The 21818-nt window shown below is 38.3% G+C and overlaps 1 protein-coding gene across 8 annotated transcripts in view; it reads left to right on the forward strand.

The window, feature by feature from the left end:
* Positions 1–21818, forward strand: part of SPAG9 (sperm associated antigen 9) — a 62531-nt gene that overhangs the window by 20395 nt on the left and 20318 nt on the right. For 5 of the 8 annotated variants that reach the window (XM_026797827.2, XM_074555136.1, XM_005494762.4 and 2 more), the window contains exons 4-13: positions 5084–5178; positions 9770–9923; positions 13917–14127; positions 14616–14715; positions 15281–15402; positions 18508–18565; positions 19094–19246; positions 19335–19386; positions 19806–19936; positions 21062–21118. In XM_026797827.2, coding sequence (XP_026653628.1) covers positions 5084–5178; positions 9770–9923; positions 13917–14127; positions 14616–14715; positions 15281–15402; positions 18508–18565; positions 19094–19246; positions 19335–19386; positions 19806–19936; positions 21062–21118 — 1133 coding nt within the window. Of the gene's footprint in view, positions 1–5083; positions 5179–5630; positions 5994–9769; positions 9924–13916; positions 14128–14615; positions 14716–15280; positions 15403–18507; positions 18566–19093; positions 19247–19334; positions 19387–19805; positions 19937–21061; positions 21119–21818 lie in introns of those variants that run through there. The other 3 variants (XM_026797831.2, XM_005494765.4, XM_005494768.4) reach the window with 3 other exon arrangements.

Genomic DNA, 21818 nt, shown 5'->3' on the forward strand with positions numbered 1-21818 from the left:
AGGTGTAGCAGGTAGTGAAGAGGATAAAATGTTTGGTCTGAACAGAATGGCTGGAACAGCCTGAACATGTTCTGACTTCTGTGCTCTGGTTCCTTGTCTTTCCTGTGCTTGCAGTGGGTTTTGATCTTTCACTGATCATACTCTGCTTTAACACTCAGATGAGATGAGTGACAAAACTATGTGCTGGAGTTCCTGGGGTGGAACTTCTGGAACCTAACTATGCAAAATCTTGTTTCCATCTTTCTCTGACTGTAAAGGACTAGATGAAGGAAGCAATTATACAGCGAAGGGCAGTGTGCTGGAAAGCAGAATGGTTTACGGTGGCAATTTTTTGCCTTTGCTGCTGAGATGATGCACTGCTGCTGCTGCCTCTTTGAGAGCAAACCATTCAGGGTGGTTTTACCTGGTGAGTAGGAGGTAAAGGATCTTACTTTCTTTTTTCTGCAGAGCTAAAGGACATAACTTCATAACTATGGCACTGGCTTTTTAAAGACTTGGCTAAGGCTTTTATGTTTATTACTCATTTGGGAAACTGAGGCAAAGCAATACTTGAGATCTCCTGGAGAATTGACTTGTGGTCTCTCTCTGTGCAGCTTTCCAAAATAAACCTAATTTTTCTTTTTTAAAGGAAGTTATTCTTTTTCTCCTTTGGGAAGCACTAGGCTGAGGTGGTTCGATATCTTTCCCTGACACATAGAATATGGGCTTAATTTAATGAAGCATAATTGGGCCATGGAAGTTTCTCAGTGTTCTGCACTGATGCAATGTGACAGAACAGTGAGCCTGGCTCTGGCATTGAGAATGGACTTTGTCAGGTTCATTAGGATAAACAGATCCCTAGCAAGTCCCTGGGCAGAGGACAGGAAGAGAAGGCTAGTGGAGTTGTCTATTTACAATTATAGCTAAGCATGGGCAGCTGTCAAATTGTCTGTGAGATTAGACTTTGGATATCAATTCAAGCAAATAGTTTTTCTAAAGCCTTATGCTGAGCATTAACAGCTTGATCTATAAAACCTGGATTGTAACATCTTTACTTACTAATGTATCTGCCAGCAACACCATCTTGTGCATGGATAAAGATGCATCAAGCTCTCTCATGAGAATGGTGCTTTTACTTAGGTGAGAAACTCACCACAAACCCTGAAAGGAAAAAAGGTGGAACATGGATGTCTAGAACTTTGATACTGGATCAAGGAGATTCTATAAATATGTTACTTCAATAAAACTAGATTATTTGGTACAGAGAAAGATCTATATGCACACAGTTGGGTGCACATTCGCAAAGGGAGGAGCTGCTTGTGCCCAGCCCGGCTGGATCTGCTGGATAAGCAGTGGGGTCTATAGCACTGAGACTGGTCTGACAGCCAAAGAATTACTAAAACCTGTCTGGGAGAGCTAAAGCAATGACACGAAAAGGAAGGAGGAGCAAAAGAGCAAGGAAGGTATAAAGGAGATGCTCTCAGCCTGGTTAAGGCAAAGCTGCAGGTAACATCTCCAACATGGCATATCCACATTTGTTTGTGACAAGTGCCAGGCTTGTATACATTGGGAGTGGTTGTATTTGTAAGGGTAGAAATTGAAATGAGTGCCAGGATGTTCATTGTTTTTTACTGAGTGCTGAAGTTTAAGATGTAGAAAAACTTTGTAACACTTCTGCAGTTGTAAAACTTGTCAGGTGCCCTATGAGGAAATCTGAGTACTTTTATGAGGTGGAAAGAGACATTGCAGTCAAAGGGAATTGATTTCATGTTCACTCTGTAATATGTTCAAAGGCATGCTATAGTTGGTTTGTACATGTACCTTAAAGTCATTAACACCTGAACTGTGAATTGGTGTTAACTAAGTTATTCCTTCCAAGTTCTGAGTTTAATTCCCTGAGCTAATAATAATTGAGCAATGTGTTCAATTACAACAATGCTGAAGTGCTCTCTGTCTGTGATGTGTATTCCTAGGAGCAGCTGGTTGTATTCAAAGTACTTGTGGACTTCATGGGCAGCAGAGCAAATTGTCCGTAGTGGAAGGTTGTGAGTGGCTAAATATTTACTGCAGCTTGTATTGAAGATGGGTAGACACAGTCAATTATTTATCATCGGTCCTCCAGCATAACTTCAGTAAAAATTGTGCTGAGTGGAGAGCAATTCAGTCCATTTAAGTCTATTTTAAAATTGTTAGTAATATTAAAACCTTTTTATTTCAACAGTGAAATAATCTCAAAACAGCAGATTCTAATCAGATTTTGAGCCCTGAGAATTCTAGTGCATTAAGTCATTACAGGTTTTTGGATCAGAATGGCACTTCATGGATATGTCAAGACTTGAGGGTCATTTAGATTGAAAAGATTTTTGAATATCATCTGGTTCAAATCCCGGTGGTTTTGGAATGAGTCTTCAAAGTTTTATTGCAGATGAGTGGTTAGAGTGGGCTTACTTCTCCAGAAGCTGCAGTTTATTACTTTAACCTTCAAATTAAGTTTGTGGAAGTTGGGAATTCACACACCATTTCTTATGACTCTACAGCACCAGCTGTGGAGCTCCCCATCCCATGGGAAGGGAGGGTGAGGAACTCTTTTCCTTGTGGACACTATTCCAGTGTTGTGAACTTTTATCCTTGGGACCCTGAGTTGAGGCAGGGAGTGGGCTTTACATGGTGGTACCACTGTTCTGATTTTTTGGACACCCCAGGTGCCTATAGCCTGGATCAGTGGAGAAATTGCTGTGTAGCACATGCACATAGAACCTTATGATTCTGTCAATCTTCAGTTGCCATGCAGCATTGCACTTTCTGGTTTTAGTTTTATTTTTTGGTTCCTATAGCTTATATGCATTGTGCTGAATTATGTGATCTACAGATTTGCATTCTTTATTATCAGCTTCATTTTCAGCTGCAGAACAATAGAAAGTGAACAGTCCTTTAAATTGACTTGCCCTCCAGCCTCTGTGGATAATAAATGTGATGAGACATTTCAGTAAACAAAAGAACAGACTGAGAGGAGGGAAGAGAGTAGGTTAAAACCATGTCCTTTGCAAAACGTGAAAGCTGTTGAGTTTTACTGACCCTATTATTTTTTCTTATGTGTTAGCAGTTCCCTGCAGAGGTACTAGACACTCATCTTCTGTTCACTGGCTGAAAACAAAACAGTTGTTCTATTTAAAATTTAACTTTGAGAAACCAATTGGTGTGCTGAAAATGGGGGGTTTTGTAGGCAGGTCAGCAATATCCTCCTCCTGTGATGAGGGAATACATGAACAGAATATGGAATGGTCTCATGTGCATTTCAAAGTTAGACACTCTTGCTCCCCCCCACCCCGAATTCCTAAACTATCTGCATTATAATAAATTTCTGTAAAACTATGCAAAGGAATAAGCGGAACACCTAGTTCTGGCTGCTTGGTTAAAATGGAAAAAAACAAATGTGGATGGTTGAAGGTGGAGCTTTCAGTCCTCTTGTGCCTTTTGTTTGTCTCTGTGTGTGAGCAAACATTAAAAACCAGAAAACAAATGGGATGGTCTGGTGGAACACTGTGTTTTGTTGGAGGATAAATGCTGTAAGCTTTTGACAGCAGTCCAAGAATATTATATAATGTTTCTCTGAAAATAGCATTATATTTTTTTCTGGTCTGAATTATATTTATTAGTTCAGGTGAATGCTGGGAAAACCAACATCTGTATGTAACCAGCACTTAGCATAAGTTACTGATTTGTAGAATATCCATCAGTCAGGATGTCTTAAGCCAGTTTATTGATCAGAAAAATCTGGAACCAAGAATATTTATTCCTATGTAGCTAATGCTGGCAAACGGCATTTGAGGAAAAACTGGAGCTAGTGGAGGTTGGTGGCATCTGAAGGTCAAACTTGGATACATCAAACCTGTCTTGAGAGTAACTCATAAATGTAGGTTTCCAGGTCCTGCTGAGTTCTGTACTAATATGTGCAGCTGCCCCCAAAAGAAAAGATTATATAAACTGGTTGTACAAATGCCTGGAACATCACTATTCTGAAGTGTTTGTATACTCTTTGTGGAATAGCAGAAGAAATTACAGTTTTAAAGACTAGTTTGTTTGCTTGTTTGTTTGTTTTTTCTAGAGGAAGCTGTTAAAATGTAACCTCAAGATGTCTCAGAGAAAAAAAGTACATTAAATTCCTCTGCAGTACACCTGTGATTTTTCTTCTTTTATTGTTCTTAGAGCCCTATTCCTCTGTGAACGTGAACGTTGGAAGTGCTAAAAATATCAAATTGTGCATAGGCTTCTCAGACTTTCCCAGTTTTAAATTCAGAGATGTGTGTCCAAATGAAGCCCTTGGAATGATGCAGTGAAACCTCATCTTCTCCCCATGCATGTCCTGGATCCGTTACATGCTGAGAGCAGCATCCTTTGGCCATGGGAGTTGGGGCTCATTAAACAAGTCATGACTGTAGGAATACCATGTTGTCCTGTGCTTGTCTCTTGTGAGAAAGAAAGAGCAAGCAGAAGTCATCTTGAGTGCTAAAAATCCACAGCCATTCTGTCCTTTTAATGAGATATCAGTCTAGATAATTTAAAACCAAACTTCCCTTATAGAAAATACAGAAGGCTTAAGTTTATTTGTGTTTTAGAAGAAAAAAAGAAGTGAGATCTTCATATTTCTGCCTACAGAAATAATATGATTATTATCCTGTAGATTCAGAGTCTTAAATATTAGAGGAGCATATTGTCTGACCTTCACAGTACTTTGCAGTTAGGCCTATAGTGCCTAATATGTATCATGTAAAAAATGCTAATATCTGCTGGACATAGAGGTCTCAGACTCCAAAATGGATTTGAACGTGGTAATTCTTTTCCAAACTCATGTTTGAAATAGTGCATGCACTTTCTTTACCCTTAGGATGTTTTCTGTACACAAATGTACAAGGAAGTTCTCCAATATGTTTAATTTATTATGGACTTCTCTTCTGGTCTGTATAATTTTTCTTCTTTATTTCTTGAATATCTCTAAGTCCTCTTCTGTTTAGCATTACAGGGGGAGAATATATTGGTCAAGAACTATGCAGTTGTAGTACAAGTAAATGTTACTAAGTATTTGTGTTTCTGTCCTTTTAAACAGATGATACACAATTATATGGAGCACTTGGAAAGAACCAAACTTCATCAGCTAACAGGGGGTGATCAGCTAGAATCCACAACACACAGTAGAATTAGGTAAGCTATTTATTGCTCTCACCCTGAAATGAGAAAAAAATTCCGTTCATTTGTGTTTGCAAGACTTTGTTCTTTAATCCTACAACAACAGTTTGGCTGAATCAGAAAGATTTGTTGTATGATTGCAATGCAGTAAGAGAACAGCGTAGAAATCTGTAGAAAGTGGCTTTTGCTGTTGTGCGACTAAGCGTTGAGATATACTTTGTAGATTAATTAACCTTAAACAATTTGAGCTTTTTGGAGTGTTTGTGCTGGGGCAGGCAGGGAAAATGTCAGTGACTGTCCCAGCATGGCCGCGGTCTAGCTGCGTCTTTGTGTGCCTGCATGGTACCTGCTTGTCCTCAGGGCTTGCTGGGAATAGATTATGCAGATTTGGGAGCTTTGGAATCTATGAACCCTTCATGGAAGGAGGGAGCAGCACTCTCGGCTGGCTGTGCTTCTGCGCTACTGCATTGATGCTGTGAGGAGCGGCAAGGGGGAGGAGGGTGGTGATGTCATTGCTTTGGAGCTGCTGCAGAAGAGTGGAATGCTGCTGCTGCTGATGGCATTGTTTTTGTGGTGGCGGCCGAATGACAGACTTTGCCTACAAAGATCCCCCCTTGGCCCCTGCGTAGCCTTCTTAGAGCCGGCATTCCACCATGCCCGCGCAGCGCCATGAATCCGGGCTGCATGCTGCTGTTTGTGTTTGGCTTCGTTGGCGGGGCGGTGGTCATTAACTCAGCCATCCTGGTGTCGCTCTCGGTTCTGCTGCTCGTGCACTTTTCCATTTCCACTGGGGTGCCAGCTCTGACGCAGAACCTCCCGAGGATCCTCAGGTACTCCAACCCACTGAACCCCATCTTTGTGTGCTCTCACTGCTCCCCTGCTTTCTGTTCTCCTGCTTTTTCAAACAGGGACAAATTAGAGAAGTAAATTATGTATAAATGTCAGGTTTTGTTGTAAATGTATTTGTGTATGGAGATACAATCTACTTTTATCATTGCCTTTTATTTAAGGTCAGTTTATGTATCTCTTCTGTGCAAAGCTTTAGCATCAGTTTAATATAACCTGCTGCAAAAGCTGCAGTGTTAATGTCAGGGATAAAGCTCGTGTTCAGTGTATTGTCACGTACTTGGCTGATCTTGTGTAGCATAAATGTATGTAGTCCAAGGCTTTGTACTATTAAACTGCTTCTGTTTTAATAAAAAGGCTTATGTAAGATCAGTTAATTGATGTTAAAACCACAGTAATTAATCAATCAATCATATTATTTTCAAGAAATCTGATTATTGGTTGGTGGGGGGGAAAAATCTTTCATTATTGAAGCATTAGAGCTCTTAAATTGTATTCACTATTGTTTAGCCAAATGTTGCCCTCTCCTCTGTTTCTGTACGTGTATGGCAATTTGCCAGCTGTCTGTCCTGTGTCCCGTCTCCCCCCCACCCCGCTTGTGTTCTGCTTGTCCTGTGTGCCTGGAGCAGTAGCAGGCAGAAATGCTTTAGAATATTGTGGCCAAAAGTAGTCTTGGCATCTTTTAATACTATAATTACAGCTGGAAAAGTTTTAAAATGCAGCTTTCTGGCCTGGAAACTTGACATGTTTTACCTGTGGCTATAAATTTAATGGTAAATTTTATTTTAAATGGGAAAAATGCTGGAAATTACTATTCTCTACACACTAATGTTGTGAAGTCACTAATGTGACTTTTTCGTCCTTAATACTTGGTGCATGTAGATTTTGTATGGTAGCATACTTTTAACTTGGGTCTGTGAGCACAGAAGTGTTGTTCCAAAGATTAAATGCAACCAATAGATGGAAAAAAAATACCAGTTTATACCAGTAGCCAATAAAAAACTTGAATGAATATTTAAATGTGAAAAAATAAAAGAAATTTTCAAGTGAAACTCTGTAGATTGACCTAGTTGGTAAGGCTGTGTTTGTTTAAAGGTGGGGGTGGGGGTGGGGGGGAAACACAAGCCCAGAACAAATATTTCCCAACTCTAAAACCAAACATAACCAAAACAGAATTTCATATTCAGTAACTTACAAGTTACTTTTAAGTTTTAAACAAGTCAAATGGCTTGAGAAATTGTTTTTTTTTTCTAATGTGCTTTTGCTCCCCCAGAGTATTTATTGGATTTGAGGGGTTTGGGGAAGTTATGTTTTTTCCTGCCCTTCTAATTTGCTTTAGGAATTACATGAATTAAAATTCACTTTCTTAGTATTAATTAATTTTTAAAAAAGAGATAAAAATACAGGATGAAGGAATGTAATTGTAGAAAAAAATTTTCTATTTTTAAACACTAGTCAGATTTTAGAACTGAGCATCTAAAAGTTCCTTAAAGGCTCCTGCAAATGTTTCAATGCATCACTTATTAGTTTAGGCTTTTAAAATACGTGTTTCCATTTTGCTCACTGTGGCATTTTCAGATATTTTTTTTTGTGCACTGGAGAGGTGGAAGAGGTTCTTTGTTTTCCTGCTCAACAAGCAGTGAAATAAATTGAAATCGCTTCAGTCTAATTGGATAATTTCTTTTAATGCAGACACTCACATAATAAGCCTAATTTCCAAAATAGCCTCTTTTGCAAACTTCATTTACTGTACAGCCTTGCAATGCACCCGACCTCTGTTCTAACGCATCAAAGTATGTTTATAATAAAGTTTTTTTTCAAACTAATCTGGAAAAAAGAAGTGATGCCAGGTGTGAACTGTTTAAACTGTACCCATTTAATATTCTTTCTTTTGAGGATTGCAAAGCAGATGAGCTTTGTGGCATGTGGAATGTGCAATATGGAAATGTGCTGGACCCTCTGCATTAAGCCAGGCCTCTCACAATACAGCTCTATCAACCACTAAAGGGCAGCTTTTCTTCCTCCTTTTTGTTCCTGCACTTTTTATCCACTGAAATGGTCTCAGCCCCTCTTTTGACATAATCTCAGCTTCTGTGGCCTGTCTTTTGTTCCCCACAGGCCTGAGACTTGTGGGAAATCGAAAGCAAAGCAGGACCTGTTACAATAGTGGGAACTCTTGGAATCCACTGTGGGCTTTCTCATTCCAGCAGTTGCAGATGCTGGAACATTCTCAGATGTTTTGAATTTTGTAACCCAGACAGATTTTGCTTTACTTACTTGTTGCCGGCTTTGTTGTGCTAAACTACTTCACAATTAATGACTTAATTTGGAACAATAGTTCTGAAAGACCAAGATAGCTCCAATGTGAGAATTAGGTGCAAAGGATTTTGTGACAAGGAGCATCTTTGTACACCTGGACTGGAGAGGTTCATGCCAATTTAAATTGTTTGCTGTTTGAACATTGTGATTTTGACAATGTAATATTTACCAAAGGGAGTTTACTGATAAATTGGTGAATGAAATCCCTTCTTCACTAACTTTTCTTCAGAGTAAATAAACAAAATCAAAAATATGTCCAAAGCTTTTGCTTTTCAGCACACCTTGCCATATATTTGCGTGTATTTTGTATGCAGATACTAATTCTGCCTAGGTTATATTTAATCTGTGAAGGGCCTTGTGAAATAAAGCGCATGTGGTTGTGTGTTGGCTTTTCATAATGCTAAAATGTGAAAACCATGCCATCACTTGTGCACACTTTTATCTTCTCCGTCTACTATACTTAAAACTGTGCTTGTTGATTTAGTCATTTTTTTTCTACATTACATTGTTTTGCCTGAACAAACACTTTGCTTATCTCAGTTCTAGGCCTGGCTGATAATTTTCCTTTTCAGGGCTGGCCTCAGTATCCTATGAATGACATTGCACACAATGGTTTTGTCTCTTGCTCGCCAGAAGAATGTATTCTTTTGTTCACTGAGCACACTGCTGGTTTTTTGTTTCTTTTGAGGGTTACTACGTAAACCTTTGGAATTTCCAGATACTTATTTGCCATAGGGAAGAAGAAAGAGTGAGGAAGTGAAAATTTGGGATGAAATAATTTCCTTTGCTGGCACAAGCTTTTGTGTAGCTTTAGGGTAGAGTGTTGGAACTGATCTTGGGTAAAACTAAACAATTTTTAGCTGAGCCAGTTGTAATATTGGTAATTCCCAGACCCAGTTCTTTTCTCTTACACAAATCCATTTCTGTGATCTTCAGAATAAAATACTGAATGATTTGAGAAGAGTTGCTTGAGGGTTGCTGTTTACAATTTTGCAAATGTTTCAGTTGATGATTTAGCTGTTTGCTGTTGTAGAAATTATGTGCTTGTATCTTGAAGAAAAAGTTGCAAAATGGTGTTTTTAATAGTGGCTGCTGAAAACTATTTTCAATCTGAAGTAAGGAAACATTTTTGTCTTCTACTTGTATTGAACAGTCTACTTGTATTGTCTTCTACTTGTATTTTCATTTCCATAAAAATTTAGCTGTAGTGTAAATCAATAACTGCTATTTAAAACCATGCAATTGACTTGGCAATTGTGAAACGAGGAATTATTGGGTGCTGTGACGCAGTCTGGGTGTGCTGCACTGTGCATTTAATGGAGCAGTGTCTGGATGTTTGAACCTGAAATTTCACCACTTCCCTGCTGATTTCAGAGGCTGCAGGCAAATAAACTGTGGGACATCTGAGATGGCTGATGAACCCTGCATGTCTTTCCAACAGGAAGGAGCGTCCAATATCCCTGGGCATCTTCCCATTACCTGCAGGAGATGCTCTCCTCACGCCCGAGGCTCAGAGGGAGGTAGCAGAAACGCCTGCAGCAGAGCACTGGAAATTCCATGAGCTGAGCCAGCCACGGTCCCACACCAGCCTCAAGGTGAGTGCAGCCTGGCTGCCTTGTGTGGCATGAAAAACTCCCATAACAGATGGTAGATCTTTGGGAGGGTGCAAAAGCCAATAAGCTGCCAAATTGAAAGAGGGGAGGTAGAGCCCTGAAACTTCTCTGTATAAGTCAAATTCATTGCTTACTCCAGTGAACTTTGAGGGAACTTCTCTTAGTACAAGAAACCAAGTGTTGGGGACATTTTCCAAATGAGTGATAATACAGATTAGTTCTCCTCTTATTCTCAGTAGTGGGTCTTTTCTTTCTGACTAAGGACCCTTTCCAAAGGTTCCAACTTCTTTTTCCCCACTAAATATGTTACTAGGTAGTGGGAACAGTCTAATTAGCTTTAATAATGCTGCTTTTAGAAGGAAAGCTTTGATTACTACATGGGCAGTGCTCTTCATGCAGCCTCTGCCTATTACCAGCTGTATGGTGCAGGTAGGCCACAGAGCTAAGAATGACGTAACTTTCCTAAATTAGTTGTGAGCATGATTTCCCTTGCTTGTAGCCTGGTCATCATTCCTGCAATTGTTCTATGTTCCAGCTGTGAGAGGGTGGAATAAACCAATCTGCAGGAGTGGAGGAATGGGGGAGTGGTGTTGGAGTGTGATAAGTCTGGCAGTCTAAGGTGCACTCACAGCTCAGCAGGAGGAGGATCTACAGAGTGAAGAACTCCAGAATGTGTAAATCCTCCCAGTATATATTTCTTCATGAAGTTTTTTTGGAATGTACTGTTATTTTTGGAAAGGCATATAGCTGAGAGGAGTTTCCTCTTAAGTCAATTTAATACCTGCCTAGCCCAGGAATATTAACTGATTGGAACTACAAAACTATTTGGAGGTAATAGGAATCCATTTATTTATCATGGATGTCATAAGGAGATAATGGGAAGAGTAAATAGTGGTTAATTATAGGGATATCAAAGTGACAGTGTGAGTTTGCTTCTAAAAATTTTTCACTTAAAAAAGAGTGCTAGTCAGGAGGTTGGATCTTGAATATGTCCAGTTCCCTTTGTCTCATGCTATTAACATTAGTGAATTGGCAGATTTTAGGAGAGCTGACTGAAATATAACTTATGTACAATAAGTTATGACTAAGAGTAGATGGAGGTGAGGTAGAAAGGGAAGCTTCTGATTTCATCTTCCTCCTCAGAAAATTGGCTAATCCATATTGTCAAAATAGGCTTCTTGATATAATTATTCTAAAAATAATGCACTGCTAAAATGAGAATTCACAAAATAGCACAAACTGTAGTTGTTCAAATCTATTTATACAGAATAAGTTCCTTGAGTCCAAAGCAACATCTTTACTTTGTAGCTATGAATGTAAAGTACTTCTGAATTGAACCTGTTGAATAACCTGATATATTGAAGTCAAAACCAGCATTTGAAACTTTTTTCCTCTGGTACTTTTCTTCTTAATATTTTTAACATCCAGTAGAAGGCACAAACAAGATTCTGCTGCTTTCTAGCATCTATTTTCCATTCATGCCTGATCCTTTCCTTAATGGTTTCCTCAGTGTTTCCTCCAAAACTATCACAAACAGGGAGCAGATAGGCAGAGATGAAAAAATCTGTTCTTCTGTAGCTTGTGCAATAGTGAGATTGGTGGATATCATTGTAAGATGACACACATTTATGTACCAGTCATTCTTTTCTGCTCATTCCTGCACAGCACTGCAGATGAGTTACTCCTTCAGATTTAATTATTGAATTTTTAAACTTTTTTTTTCCAGGAGGTGTCTTTTGGCAGCATGATGGAAAAAGTCAATTTTGCTAAGTCAGCACCGCACTGAATTTCAAATGTTTAGTCTTTGAGATATTCTGATTAATTCAGTGTCATTTTAATTAAATTACTTTTGCTTTTCTTTAGTTCTAGAACGAACATTTGTAATAGTGTAATTTGCGTGGTTTCCAAGACTAAGCTAAAAAAATACCATAGATAATAAAGTCAGAAATATAAAATATATGGGTGATTTGAAATTCCCTTAGGGAAAGAACCATTCTATTCCCTGTTTTTTCTTGTGCCATCAAGCTATTTTCCTTGAACTTTGTGTGTGAAAGTCAGTGATTGGTTTGTGCTGCATCAGTTAGTGGATGCTCTTGGAATACAAAGATGTAGAAGTGTTTAAACAGAGCCAGCAACTCTGCTGAGGTTTTATTTCTTGCTTGTGTGAGCTCTGGTTGCCCTTGGTAAGGGGCACCGGCCCCACTTCCTCCCTTCTGTATCTGCTCACTCGAGTATGAACCGTTAGCCAACGCCTCAACTTCACCCATTCAGAAGGCAGTTGGGTAAATTGCAGTGGTTTTTTCTTTTCTTCCATTCCTTTAGAGGTGTCTGTATTTCTGAATACTTTTGACAGAAAACTGAGTATTAATAATTGATTATTCTGCAATTTGCTATAAAACAGTGAGAACTGTCAGTAATTGATAGGCAATGAGTGCTGTATTTTTGTTTGTAGGATTTGCAAATTCAATGTGTAGATGTTAAAAACAAAAATTTTGCCTTAGTAAGTTATAAAAGGAGAAATCTGTAAGTTACAATTCATACTAATCTTATGCTAAGTACAAGTGAGACAGTGTACATCTACATGCAGGTCTCTTCTGTGTTATTTTAAAATAACCTTTAAATTCAGTTTTATTTCTTCCTCAAAAAGGCATGCAGTGAATTTGTGCTTTGCAAAATCTATACCTGTTTTATGCTTGACAGAAATGTTACAGACTTGTCCAAGAGCCTTTCTTTCACCTGTGATTCCCCAACAAACTTTACTAGAACTTTTAATAAAATGTTACCATCCTGCCTCCATTTTGCACACAGCAGCCTCAAAGTTCATCCTTGTTTTCCCCAACAAGATTCCTCTAATGGTGTGTGCTAGAAACTGTTGGCCTAAACAGGCAGACTTGTTTTCCTCTCTGCAGTGGGCTGTTGTTCACTGTCATGTGCTACTTGAGTCACAGATCAGACATCTGATGTGGGTCTGGGCATGAATGGGCAGTAAAATGTGAATGAAGGAGATGAGTGAAGAGCTGAGAAAGGGCTGTTGGTATATTCAGGTAGTGGCCTCTGGCTGTGTCACACACAGTGCACTCTGCCCTCCCACACAGTGCTGGATGCAGCTGTGTCTGGGTGATGGTCCCAATCTGGAGTCCAGCAGCTGGACTGTCTGTAATTAATGTCATACGTATGGGTCTTGACATGGTGTCACTGTGAAATGTTGCCAGGAATCACTTTCTGAGGAGGAACTGTATACTGATGTTCCTTGGTGGATCTGAAATCTAACTGGACAAATAGTTACCACAGTTCCAGGTCCCATTCCCACTGTCAGCCAGTGCTCACAGTTCAGACTAGAAAGCGTGGAAAACTTAAGCGAAGTGCTTGCAAATATGGAAATGTTCCAGGCCAGATTGGACAGGGCTCGGAGCAACCTGGTCTAGTGGAAAGCATCCCTGCCCACAGCAGGGTATTGAAGCAAAATTATCTTTAAGGTTCCTCCCAACCCAAACCATTCTGTGATTATGACTCTATGAATTACCACAGTTTTATATTAGTTAAATCCATATTTGCATCAGTTCTTCAGTGGCTGCTTTTTAAGGTACTATGTATATTCAGAACCATTAATTTTATAACAGCTTTGGGATGATTAGGCAGTTCATTGTTCAGCTAGAAGGACTCTTAGGATGAGAATGCTGCTTGTTTTCTGGAAGCCTTCACAGAAAAGTAGTGGCTAAAATGATCAGCTGGGATCAAACATTGCTATTAAAAATAAAGGCATTTTTATGTAGCTGTAATTGTCTTAGCAAGAGTGAAACAGTCAGGCTAAAGATGACTGTACTGGCTTAAAATGTTATTTTTTTTAATTTGTCTTTGCATTTGCATAATTTTCAATAAAATACAGTGATTTTGTTGTCTGTTCCTTAGTGCATATGCCCAACTCTTTTAATAAAACTTTATGTTCATTTTTTACTGGTAATGGTGCAATTCTAGGATGAGCTCTCTGATGTTAGCCAAGCAGGCTCCAAATGTACTACGCCAGCATCCACAGCTGCTTCAGATGTTCCTGTGCTGCCTGCTGAAACCCCTCAAAAGGAAAATGTTGAAGGACTTGCAAAGGACACAGAGATGTCAAATGAGAAGCTGGATGTAAGCAAGAATATTGAAGTACAGGCAGCTCAAGAGACAAGAAATGTGTGCACTGGTGAGCTGCTTTAACTTCTTAATGTAGGGTTACTATGGACCTCGTATTTGATCACTTATTAACTGTCTTTTGTTGTGCCACAAATGAGAATGGGGTTTCTACTCAATACTTTAAGGAGTACAGAATATTGGTCAGAGATAAGTCTGTTGTTTGTTGTCTGCTTTTTGCTTCAGAATCAGAATTATTTAAGACATTTCTTTGGCAGTAGAAAAGGCACATAGAGTTGTGAGGTGTTGGGCATCTTGGTTTCAGTTGCAGAAGTAGTAGGAAATAAGTGCTGTTGGATGACTTGTGTTAAATTTGGGAGAGACCTAGAAATTCCAGTATCTGCACTAGAGTATCAAAATCTGTGGGTCTTTTCATTTATTTATTTTGATAAGTCTTTGTACAGAAGTATCCTAAGTTGGTGATTGATGAAGAACTACTACATGTAGTTAATATGTCATGATGATTTTGTTTATGGGCATGTACCACTTGCTTTGCCCCAGGGGGAAATGAAAATGAAGAAAAATCTGAAGTTCAGGCAATTATTGAGTCAACTCCAGAGTTGGATATGGATAAAGATCTCAGTGGATATAAGGGTTCCAGGTAAGTTGTGTGTTGTGATTTGAGGAAGAAGACAAATTTTAGAAGGTTATTTAAAGATGCTGTATATGGGAATTTTCCTTTTCTTGTTTTTGTTTAATTCTTGTGATGAGATAAGGATAAAATTACCCTATATGGTGAATCTTAAGGATGTAAGAAGAGCTTTGTGTGAAAAGAGCCCCTTCTCTGACCAGAGGAATATTTTGACCTCCTACTATTCACTTCTCTTGCATTCTTGTTCTATTAAATATCTTCCAGTTTAGCTGAGCTGTCTGTTCTTCAGGCATTAGGGGTAAGTCCTGACACAATTTCTATAGGCCAAAACTTGACATGCTTTGATTTATTACAATCCTGTCCAGCTCAGTATCATCAACTGCTTTAAGTCTGAGATCTTGATGGCAAAGCAGTATTTGAAAATAGAATCTAGAACTTGTAAGTCAAATGAAAGCTTGTGGGGTTTGTTTGAGGGAACAAATGAACTACTGGTAAAAAATACAGAGAAAGCTTTTCTTCATTGTGGGAGTATTATTTCCCTGCTTTTTCATGTCTTGTTTAATTCTCTGCCCAGCACTCCCACCAAAGGCATCAAGAACAAAGCATTTGACCGTAACACAGAGTCACTCTTTGAGGAGCTGTCATCTGCTGGTTCTGGCCTAATTGGAGATGTGGACGAAGGTGCAGATTTACTGGGTAAGAAAGATGCTGTATACAGAAATTTTCTTTTTTAGGAAGTGCTTAATTAGACTTGCTGGATTTGTTGTTACATTTCATTTGCATTAAAATTGTTTGAGTAGCATCCTAAGGTAATCATTGGAATGCTAAACCAGAAGCGTTTCTTCTTTCTCTCTGTATAAGGAGCTTAATCTTCTGGGGCACTTCCTACACTGTTCTCCATTTCTCCCTCTATGCTCTCTTACATAAGGATTTTTTTCTCAAGGAAGGATTTTTGTCTTGAACTAGTTTTAGGTAGTTTTAATCAGGTCGTGCCTGATCTGTAGTGGCCTGGCTTTATCACCTCCTTAAAGATTTTAACGTGAAAGAACTGCAGCAAATGAAATGGTGGTAATTTGAGAATCAAACTGTTAATTGATAGGGGAGGGAAAACCCATATTTCTCCTTCCCCTGAGGATCTTGCTGTTACTTCTATGCTGACTATTTCAGTCACTTATTTCAAATGACTGAAATAAAATTGAGTTGACCAAGATCAAAAAGGTCATCAGAAGAATAATCTTTCTATAAACAATATAGCAAGATATTTTTACTATGTTATTGTTCAGGCCTCATTTTGAAATAATGAAAGCCGATACTATGGAATGTATAAAATCCAGATGCTACTCTCAGGTGTTTTCAAAATGAGTTGAGTGCAGAAAATCAGCAGCTTGTTTGCTTCTGTCCTCTGATCCTGCAAAAATACAGAATGTTAGGATTGTTGAGACTCCTGTGTGCAATCTGTTTTTCTGGTTGTTCAGTGTTCCTCCAGAAACTTACTTTATATCAAACTGGTGACATTTCTGCAGGTATGATATTACTCACTAGGAGTAATGAGCCTATCTCCAGTCTGAAATGGTTTTTCTTTGTTGTCACTCTGAGCAGTGAGGCTCTCCACATCCTTACTGCTCCTTACTTCATCTAAAACTCTTGGATGTCATTCCATTCTCACAGAGATAAATAATCATGCATTCTGCATGCAAAAATACAGACACTGGAGAGTATTAACATGGAGCAACATCCATCCCTTAGCTGTGATAAATTCATTAAAGAAATCAAACTGTTGTCAGGATATCCTGATCCTAATACTTTGTTTTTCATGGGCAAAAAATAATATAATTTTTTGTTTAACTTATTTAAGGTTTGTCAGTGAGTTTATTACCATTTTCTGTAAATCTATTGCTGGAAACACCAGTGTGTGCACACTAAGCCTAGGGTTATACCTGCATTTGTTACGCAGAATGTGTTGATCTGAAAATTTTATTTTAGAATCATAATTTCCCTTTGAGAACAGCCATACTTCAAAATCTGAAAAGCCACACCTGCATCCAGGATAGCCTGTGTGTTTGAAGCATTAGAACCTGTTCTAAGTGAGCATTAAACTTCAGTATAGAGTTGTTTAAAAATAGTTAATTAGGATTCTCTAATTTGTTTTCTCTTGGGCTGCATACCCAGGGGAATATTCTGGTGTGTATGCTTCTTTTTTCAAAAAATCTTTGAAATTTGTTGCTTCTCCAGTTAGGCATTCTTGGCTGCTGCTCTCATACAATATGTTCTCTGCATTTTTTCCCTGCTTGGTAACTTTATTTTGCCGTTGCACTCCGGCTTTCTAGTTTTTGTTCTCGCATTATAAAAGATCCTGAAACCTGTTGGATGTGATCCTACATACTTTTATCTGTGAATATTGAAAGTGTTTAAAAAGCACGAGCAACTTCAATAAAATCTCTTGATGGCTGTAGTATAGGGGATTTTTCCAGATATTGATAAATCAACCATGGTTGATCTAAGTTACTTCAGTAAATATCATTTACTTTTAATCCAAAACCCAGAGAGGGAAATGTCAAAAGAGAGAACTTTGACTTGCATGTCTATTTATAGATACCTTTTCTTCTTTATCCAAATAGCTTTAAAGTCTTCTGCCACCAAAGTTGCTTGGAAGATTGTGTTTCTAAAGTATTTTTAAAAGCCTCCACCATTAAGATACCTTGTTCATTCATTATGTTAATCTTGAATTAACATAATTTCTGCTGTTATTTTGTCATAATTATTTTGCTGTGCAAGATGCAAAATAATTATTCTCTCCTGAAACTACCTTTTTTAAAATTCTGAAAATTATATTAGGTATGCAAAAAATAGGGTGAGAAATTAATTTCCAGAACTCTAAGTAACACTGAAGTAGTTATGTTAGTAGTTATGTTGAAAAGTTATGTTCACTTTTCTCCGTAAGAGCATTTTAATTGGAAACTTCTGAATGGCTTAGAATGTCTTCCAAGGACTGTGCTTCTAAATTATTTCACAGAAAATGAGACACTTTTATTGAGTTACTGATTCATATAAAAGGTTTAACCGATGGAAATGGTTGTGACAAACTTAAATCCTTCCACATCAGTCTTCTCTATAAATCCTGCTTCTAATCACATTACATCCCACTTCAGATTTTTGGTGGTGGCTTTGTTTTAATTCGCTCTTACTCCCTAAGTCTTAATATTTTATTTCTCCTCAATCATGCTACACCTCACATGAAATGTTTCTTGTTCTTGTTTTTGCTCTACATGGAATGCATGGGCTTTAAAGACCATAATTTCTTTGGTAAGGTATCATTTGCTCTGGGGAAATCTGCAGGGCTTTCACAATCTGAACTTTATTCAGCATGTTTTTGTCTAGAACTGATACACTTTGCTATATAACAATTTATAAGAGATCAAAAAGCAATAATGATAATGCTGTAAAACACAGTTGAGCATTTTAAACTGAACATTTTGTGGTCTGATACTTCTGCAATATATGCTGTGTTTGCTTTTTGACTTAGTACTGTATCATCTTCTAAATATACAGAGTAGCAGCACTGGCCTGTGCTTAGGTAGGGATGTCTTCGGGCTTTTTTTAATTGAAGTCAGGCTGGGAGAAGGTGGGAGGGAAGGCTAATTGTAGAAGGTAGGTCCGACCTGAAACTTCAGATAGCTCACAGTTCTTCTGACAAGTTTGTCATATGTAAAATTCATTTGACTTTAGACAATGGCAAAACATAAGTTTTGTAAAAACATCCATTTTATTTACTGATTTAATGTGTTTGTTTCCTTTGGAAAGGAATGGGGCGTGAGGTTGAAAACCTTATTTTGGAAAACACTCAGCTGCTGGAGACAAAGTAAGTGAGAATGTTTATGTAAAAAATACTGACTTTCTGTTATTTCATTATATCTTCAATATCCTGATACGGAATTGAAACTATGCAAATGTGCTCTCAGTTCTCAGAGTAATGGAGGTGTGAGTATTCTGAATTTGTATGTGCATTTGTCTGAGTTGGTCTTCTAGAAATTAAGGATCTAGTAGGAAAAATCTGCTTTTATCCTTGTAAGACTCTAAGAAATGCAGCGCTGTGTCCTGATGAGCTCAACTCCCTGTCAGAAACAGCTTTAAGTGCAGAGGCAAATCCACTGGAGCACTGTTGAGGGAAAATCAAACTATTTATCAGTACTTTTTTCTAGTAGAGAGAATGTGAATGTGTTTGAATGTTTGAGATTTGGGAGGAATGATTTGACCTCTAAGAAAGCTGTATCTTTTTACAGCAGCTCTATGTAAGAAATGTGTAGGTCTTTAAAAATAAAACCAGGCTGAAGCTGAACTGCGAGACCATGGCCATCCTTATAACCATATGTTTTCAATGTTTGTGTAGAAATGCACTGAATGTAGTGAAGAATGATTTAATAGCAAAGGTGGATGAATTGACCTGTGAAAAGGATGTACTACAAGGTGAATTAGAGGCTATAAAACAAGCAAAGCAAAAGCTTGAAGAGAAGAATAAAGAACTGGAAGAAGAGCTGAGAAAGTAAGTTTAATTCCATGGTTGTCAAAAAGGAAAAGAAGACAAACCCTACTGTGATATTTATTGCAGCTGTTTTTTATTTTCTATTTAGAGCTCGTGCAGAAGCAGAAGAAGCAAGACAGAAGGCTAAAGAGGATGATGATGTAGGTGTATATGTGTGGTTTTGTGTGCATACGTCAGTGGGACATTAGAAGTCTGTGTGTTTAGTGAGTGCTACTAAAACTTACTGCTTAACAAGTAATGGTAAAGTTCCTTCCTGTATAGAAATGACAGAAGATCTAAAGAGCACAAGTAAACTTAAATTGACAGTGATTAGTTGTCTTGCTTTCCTCTCTGCCCACTTGTTAGCACACACTTTTTTTGAAGACCTGTTTTCATTCACATTATATTGCATTCAAAGGATGGGAGGAGAGAAAAGTAAACCCCAGATTTCCAAAGCCCCAAACTATTTGAAATCTGGAATTGTGCCCTAGCCTGGCTATTATCAGGAGGCAGAGGGTGGCTCTGCAGGGCCCTGTGGTGCACCTTTGTCCCTGCCATGTTTATTAACTTGTGTGCCCAGAGCGACGTCCCCACGGCGCAGCGGAAACGCTTCACACGAGTGGAAATGGCCCGAGTGTTGATGGAGAGGAACCAGTACAAGGAGAGGCTGATGGAGCTGCAGGAGGCTGTCCGATGGACTGAGATGATAAGGTGAAAAGGCTCTTTTAGAATCTTTGACAGAGCTCCTTGTGATTTTTAGATGCTGGGTGATCTGGTCAGCAGGTTCATTGCCTTCTGCTTGTTTTCCTCATGCCCATGAGGATCATTGTTTTTAAGTTAAGGGCATATAATTTGTCAGAATGGTTCTTGGTGAGACCTCAGTGAAGATGTGTTACTTCATATGATGTGAAATACATACATTTTTTCAAGGGATGCTTATTCTGAAACAGAAAAAAAAGTTGGTATTTGTAAATAACGTTAATGTGGTGGGCATTAAAAATTACTGTGTGTACACATGCCTTGTGCTGTCCATATAGGGATAATGTCTTCAGACTGAGCATAATTCCTTTGGAAAGACTTGGGTTGTTCAGGATAAAACAGTTTAAAGCTGTGCACGGCATGTTAAATATAAACAATATAGATGGTGATTTGGTCTCATTTGCATCCTGAATATTCAGTTGTTTGGAAGGTATGGTTTGAAAGCATTAAGTTTTCTGCCTCTGACCAACTCATCCTTGTCCCTGACCACAGGTGCCAGAGGCTGTGGTGCTGCCTGCTGGCCATGGACAGCAGTGACATGTAGTTGTTCCCATTGTCTTCATGCCTGTGACCCTTTAGGAGGAAAAATGTACATTTCCAACAGCCATGGCTTGTTCTTCTGTAGCTATTATCTGCTGTAGAAATCCCCTCCTATCTCTAATCTATGGCAATGGGAACACTTTATCAATTATTTACTGATGTATTGAAGATTAATAGACTTTAAAACAAAAGACAGTGGTTAAAATATTAAATAGGGGGCAGAATAATTTAAAATGGTTTGCTGCTTTCTTCAAGCTTTTTTCATTACAAAGTGTTATGCAGACTTGTCTCTTCTGTCTGAAAAGTTGCCAGTTTGTTTGGGATGCAAAGAAATGGGGATGAAGTTTATTATGTAACTTTATTTCCTGTAGGGGGAATTTCGGTGTTGTGCTCTGATCAGTAAAGAAGTAGTAGTGTGAAGAAAAAGGGCTTTGTTATTTTCAAGATGTTATCCTTTTTTAAAAAAATAAGAGTTTGACACTGTTCCGTTCCTTTTCCTTTTTAAATTGTTGCTAACTTGGAATTAATTTCTTGTAGAGCATCCAGAGAAAATCCAGCCATGCAAGAGAAGAAAAGATCAAGCATTTGGCAATTGTAAGTATAGAAGCACAACTTACTGGCAGAAATAAAGACCCTAAGCAATTAGCTGGCACATTTGCGTATGTTAGCTAATTATTTTTTGGCAGATGAAGATATCTTAACACTTCTCCTCTTGTTGCCCAGCATGCCAACTCGGTAAGACTGCTCTGGAAGACAAAATGTATTGTAAGCTGCAGTGTGTAGTGAGTGACTGTGCACTTTGTGAAGTTAAATACCAAAGTGCTGGAATTTTTTTCCTAGCTGAATATGCACCAGGATTCTTGTTCTGAGCATTTTTTCCACATTCATTTTTTTGATGAAAAGTAGAAACCTGAATAGCATGTGTGGGTTGCATTTATTTCAGCTTCTTTTCCCTCTTGTGAGGTACAGCTTACCGAGTGTTACATTCTCCTTTCTGACATCAAGCTCTTAAATCTAAACCAGTATTTTTCTCAACAAGATGTTTGTCAGATAATGCTTTTGATGTTGTGACTTGCAGAAAACTGTTCTATCTTGTTGCACAGAAAATAGTGGGTTTTTTAAAATGCTCTCTGCATGAACTAATGTCCTTCATAGAACTGTCTTCCAGGTCTGATGTTAACATCCTAATTTTGTTGGTTCTGTGTAAATGTTAATTAAAGATGAAGTTCCCATTGAATTTGATAAATGGGATGATAATCCTTTAAAAATTTTTCTTATGGACATGAGTTTTGTG

This window comes from Zonotrichia albicollis, chromosome 19 (genome assembly GCF_047830755.1).
Source record: "Zonotrichia albicollis isolate bZonAlb1 chromosome 19, bZonAlb1.hap1, whole genome shotgun sequence".
NCBI classification, from domain to species: Eukaryota; Metazoa; Chordata; class Aves; order Passeriformes; family Passerellidae; genus Zonotrichia; species Zonotrichia albicollis.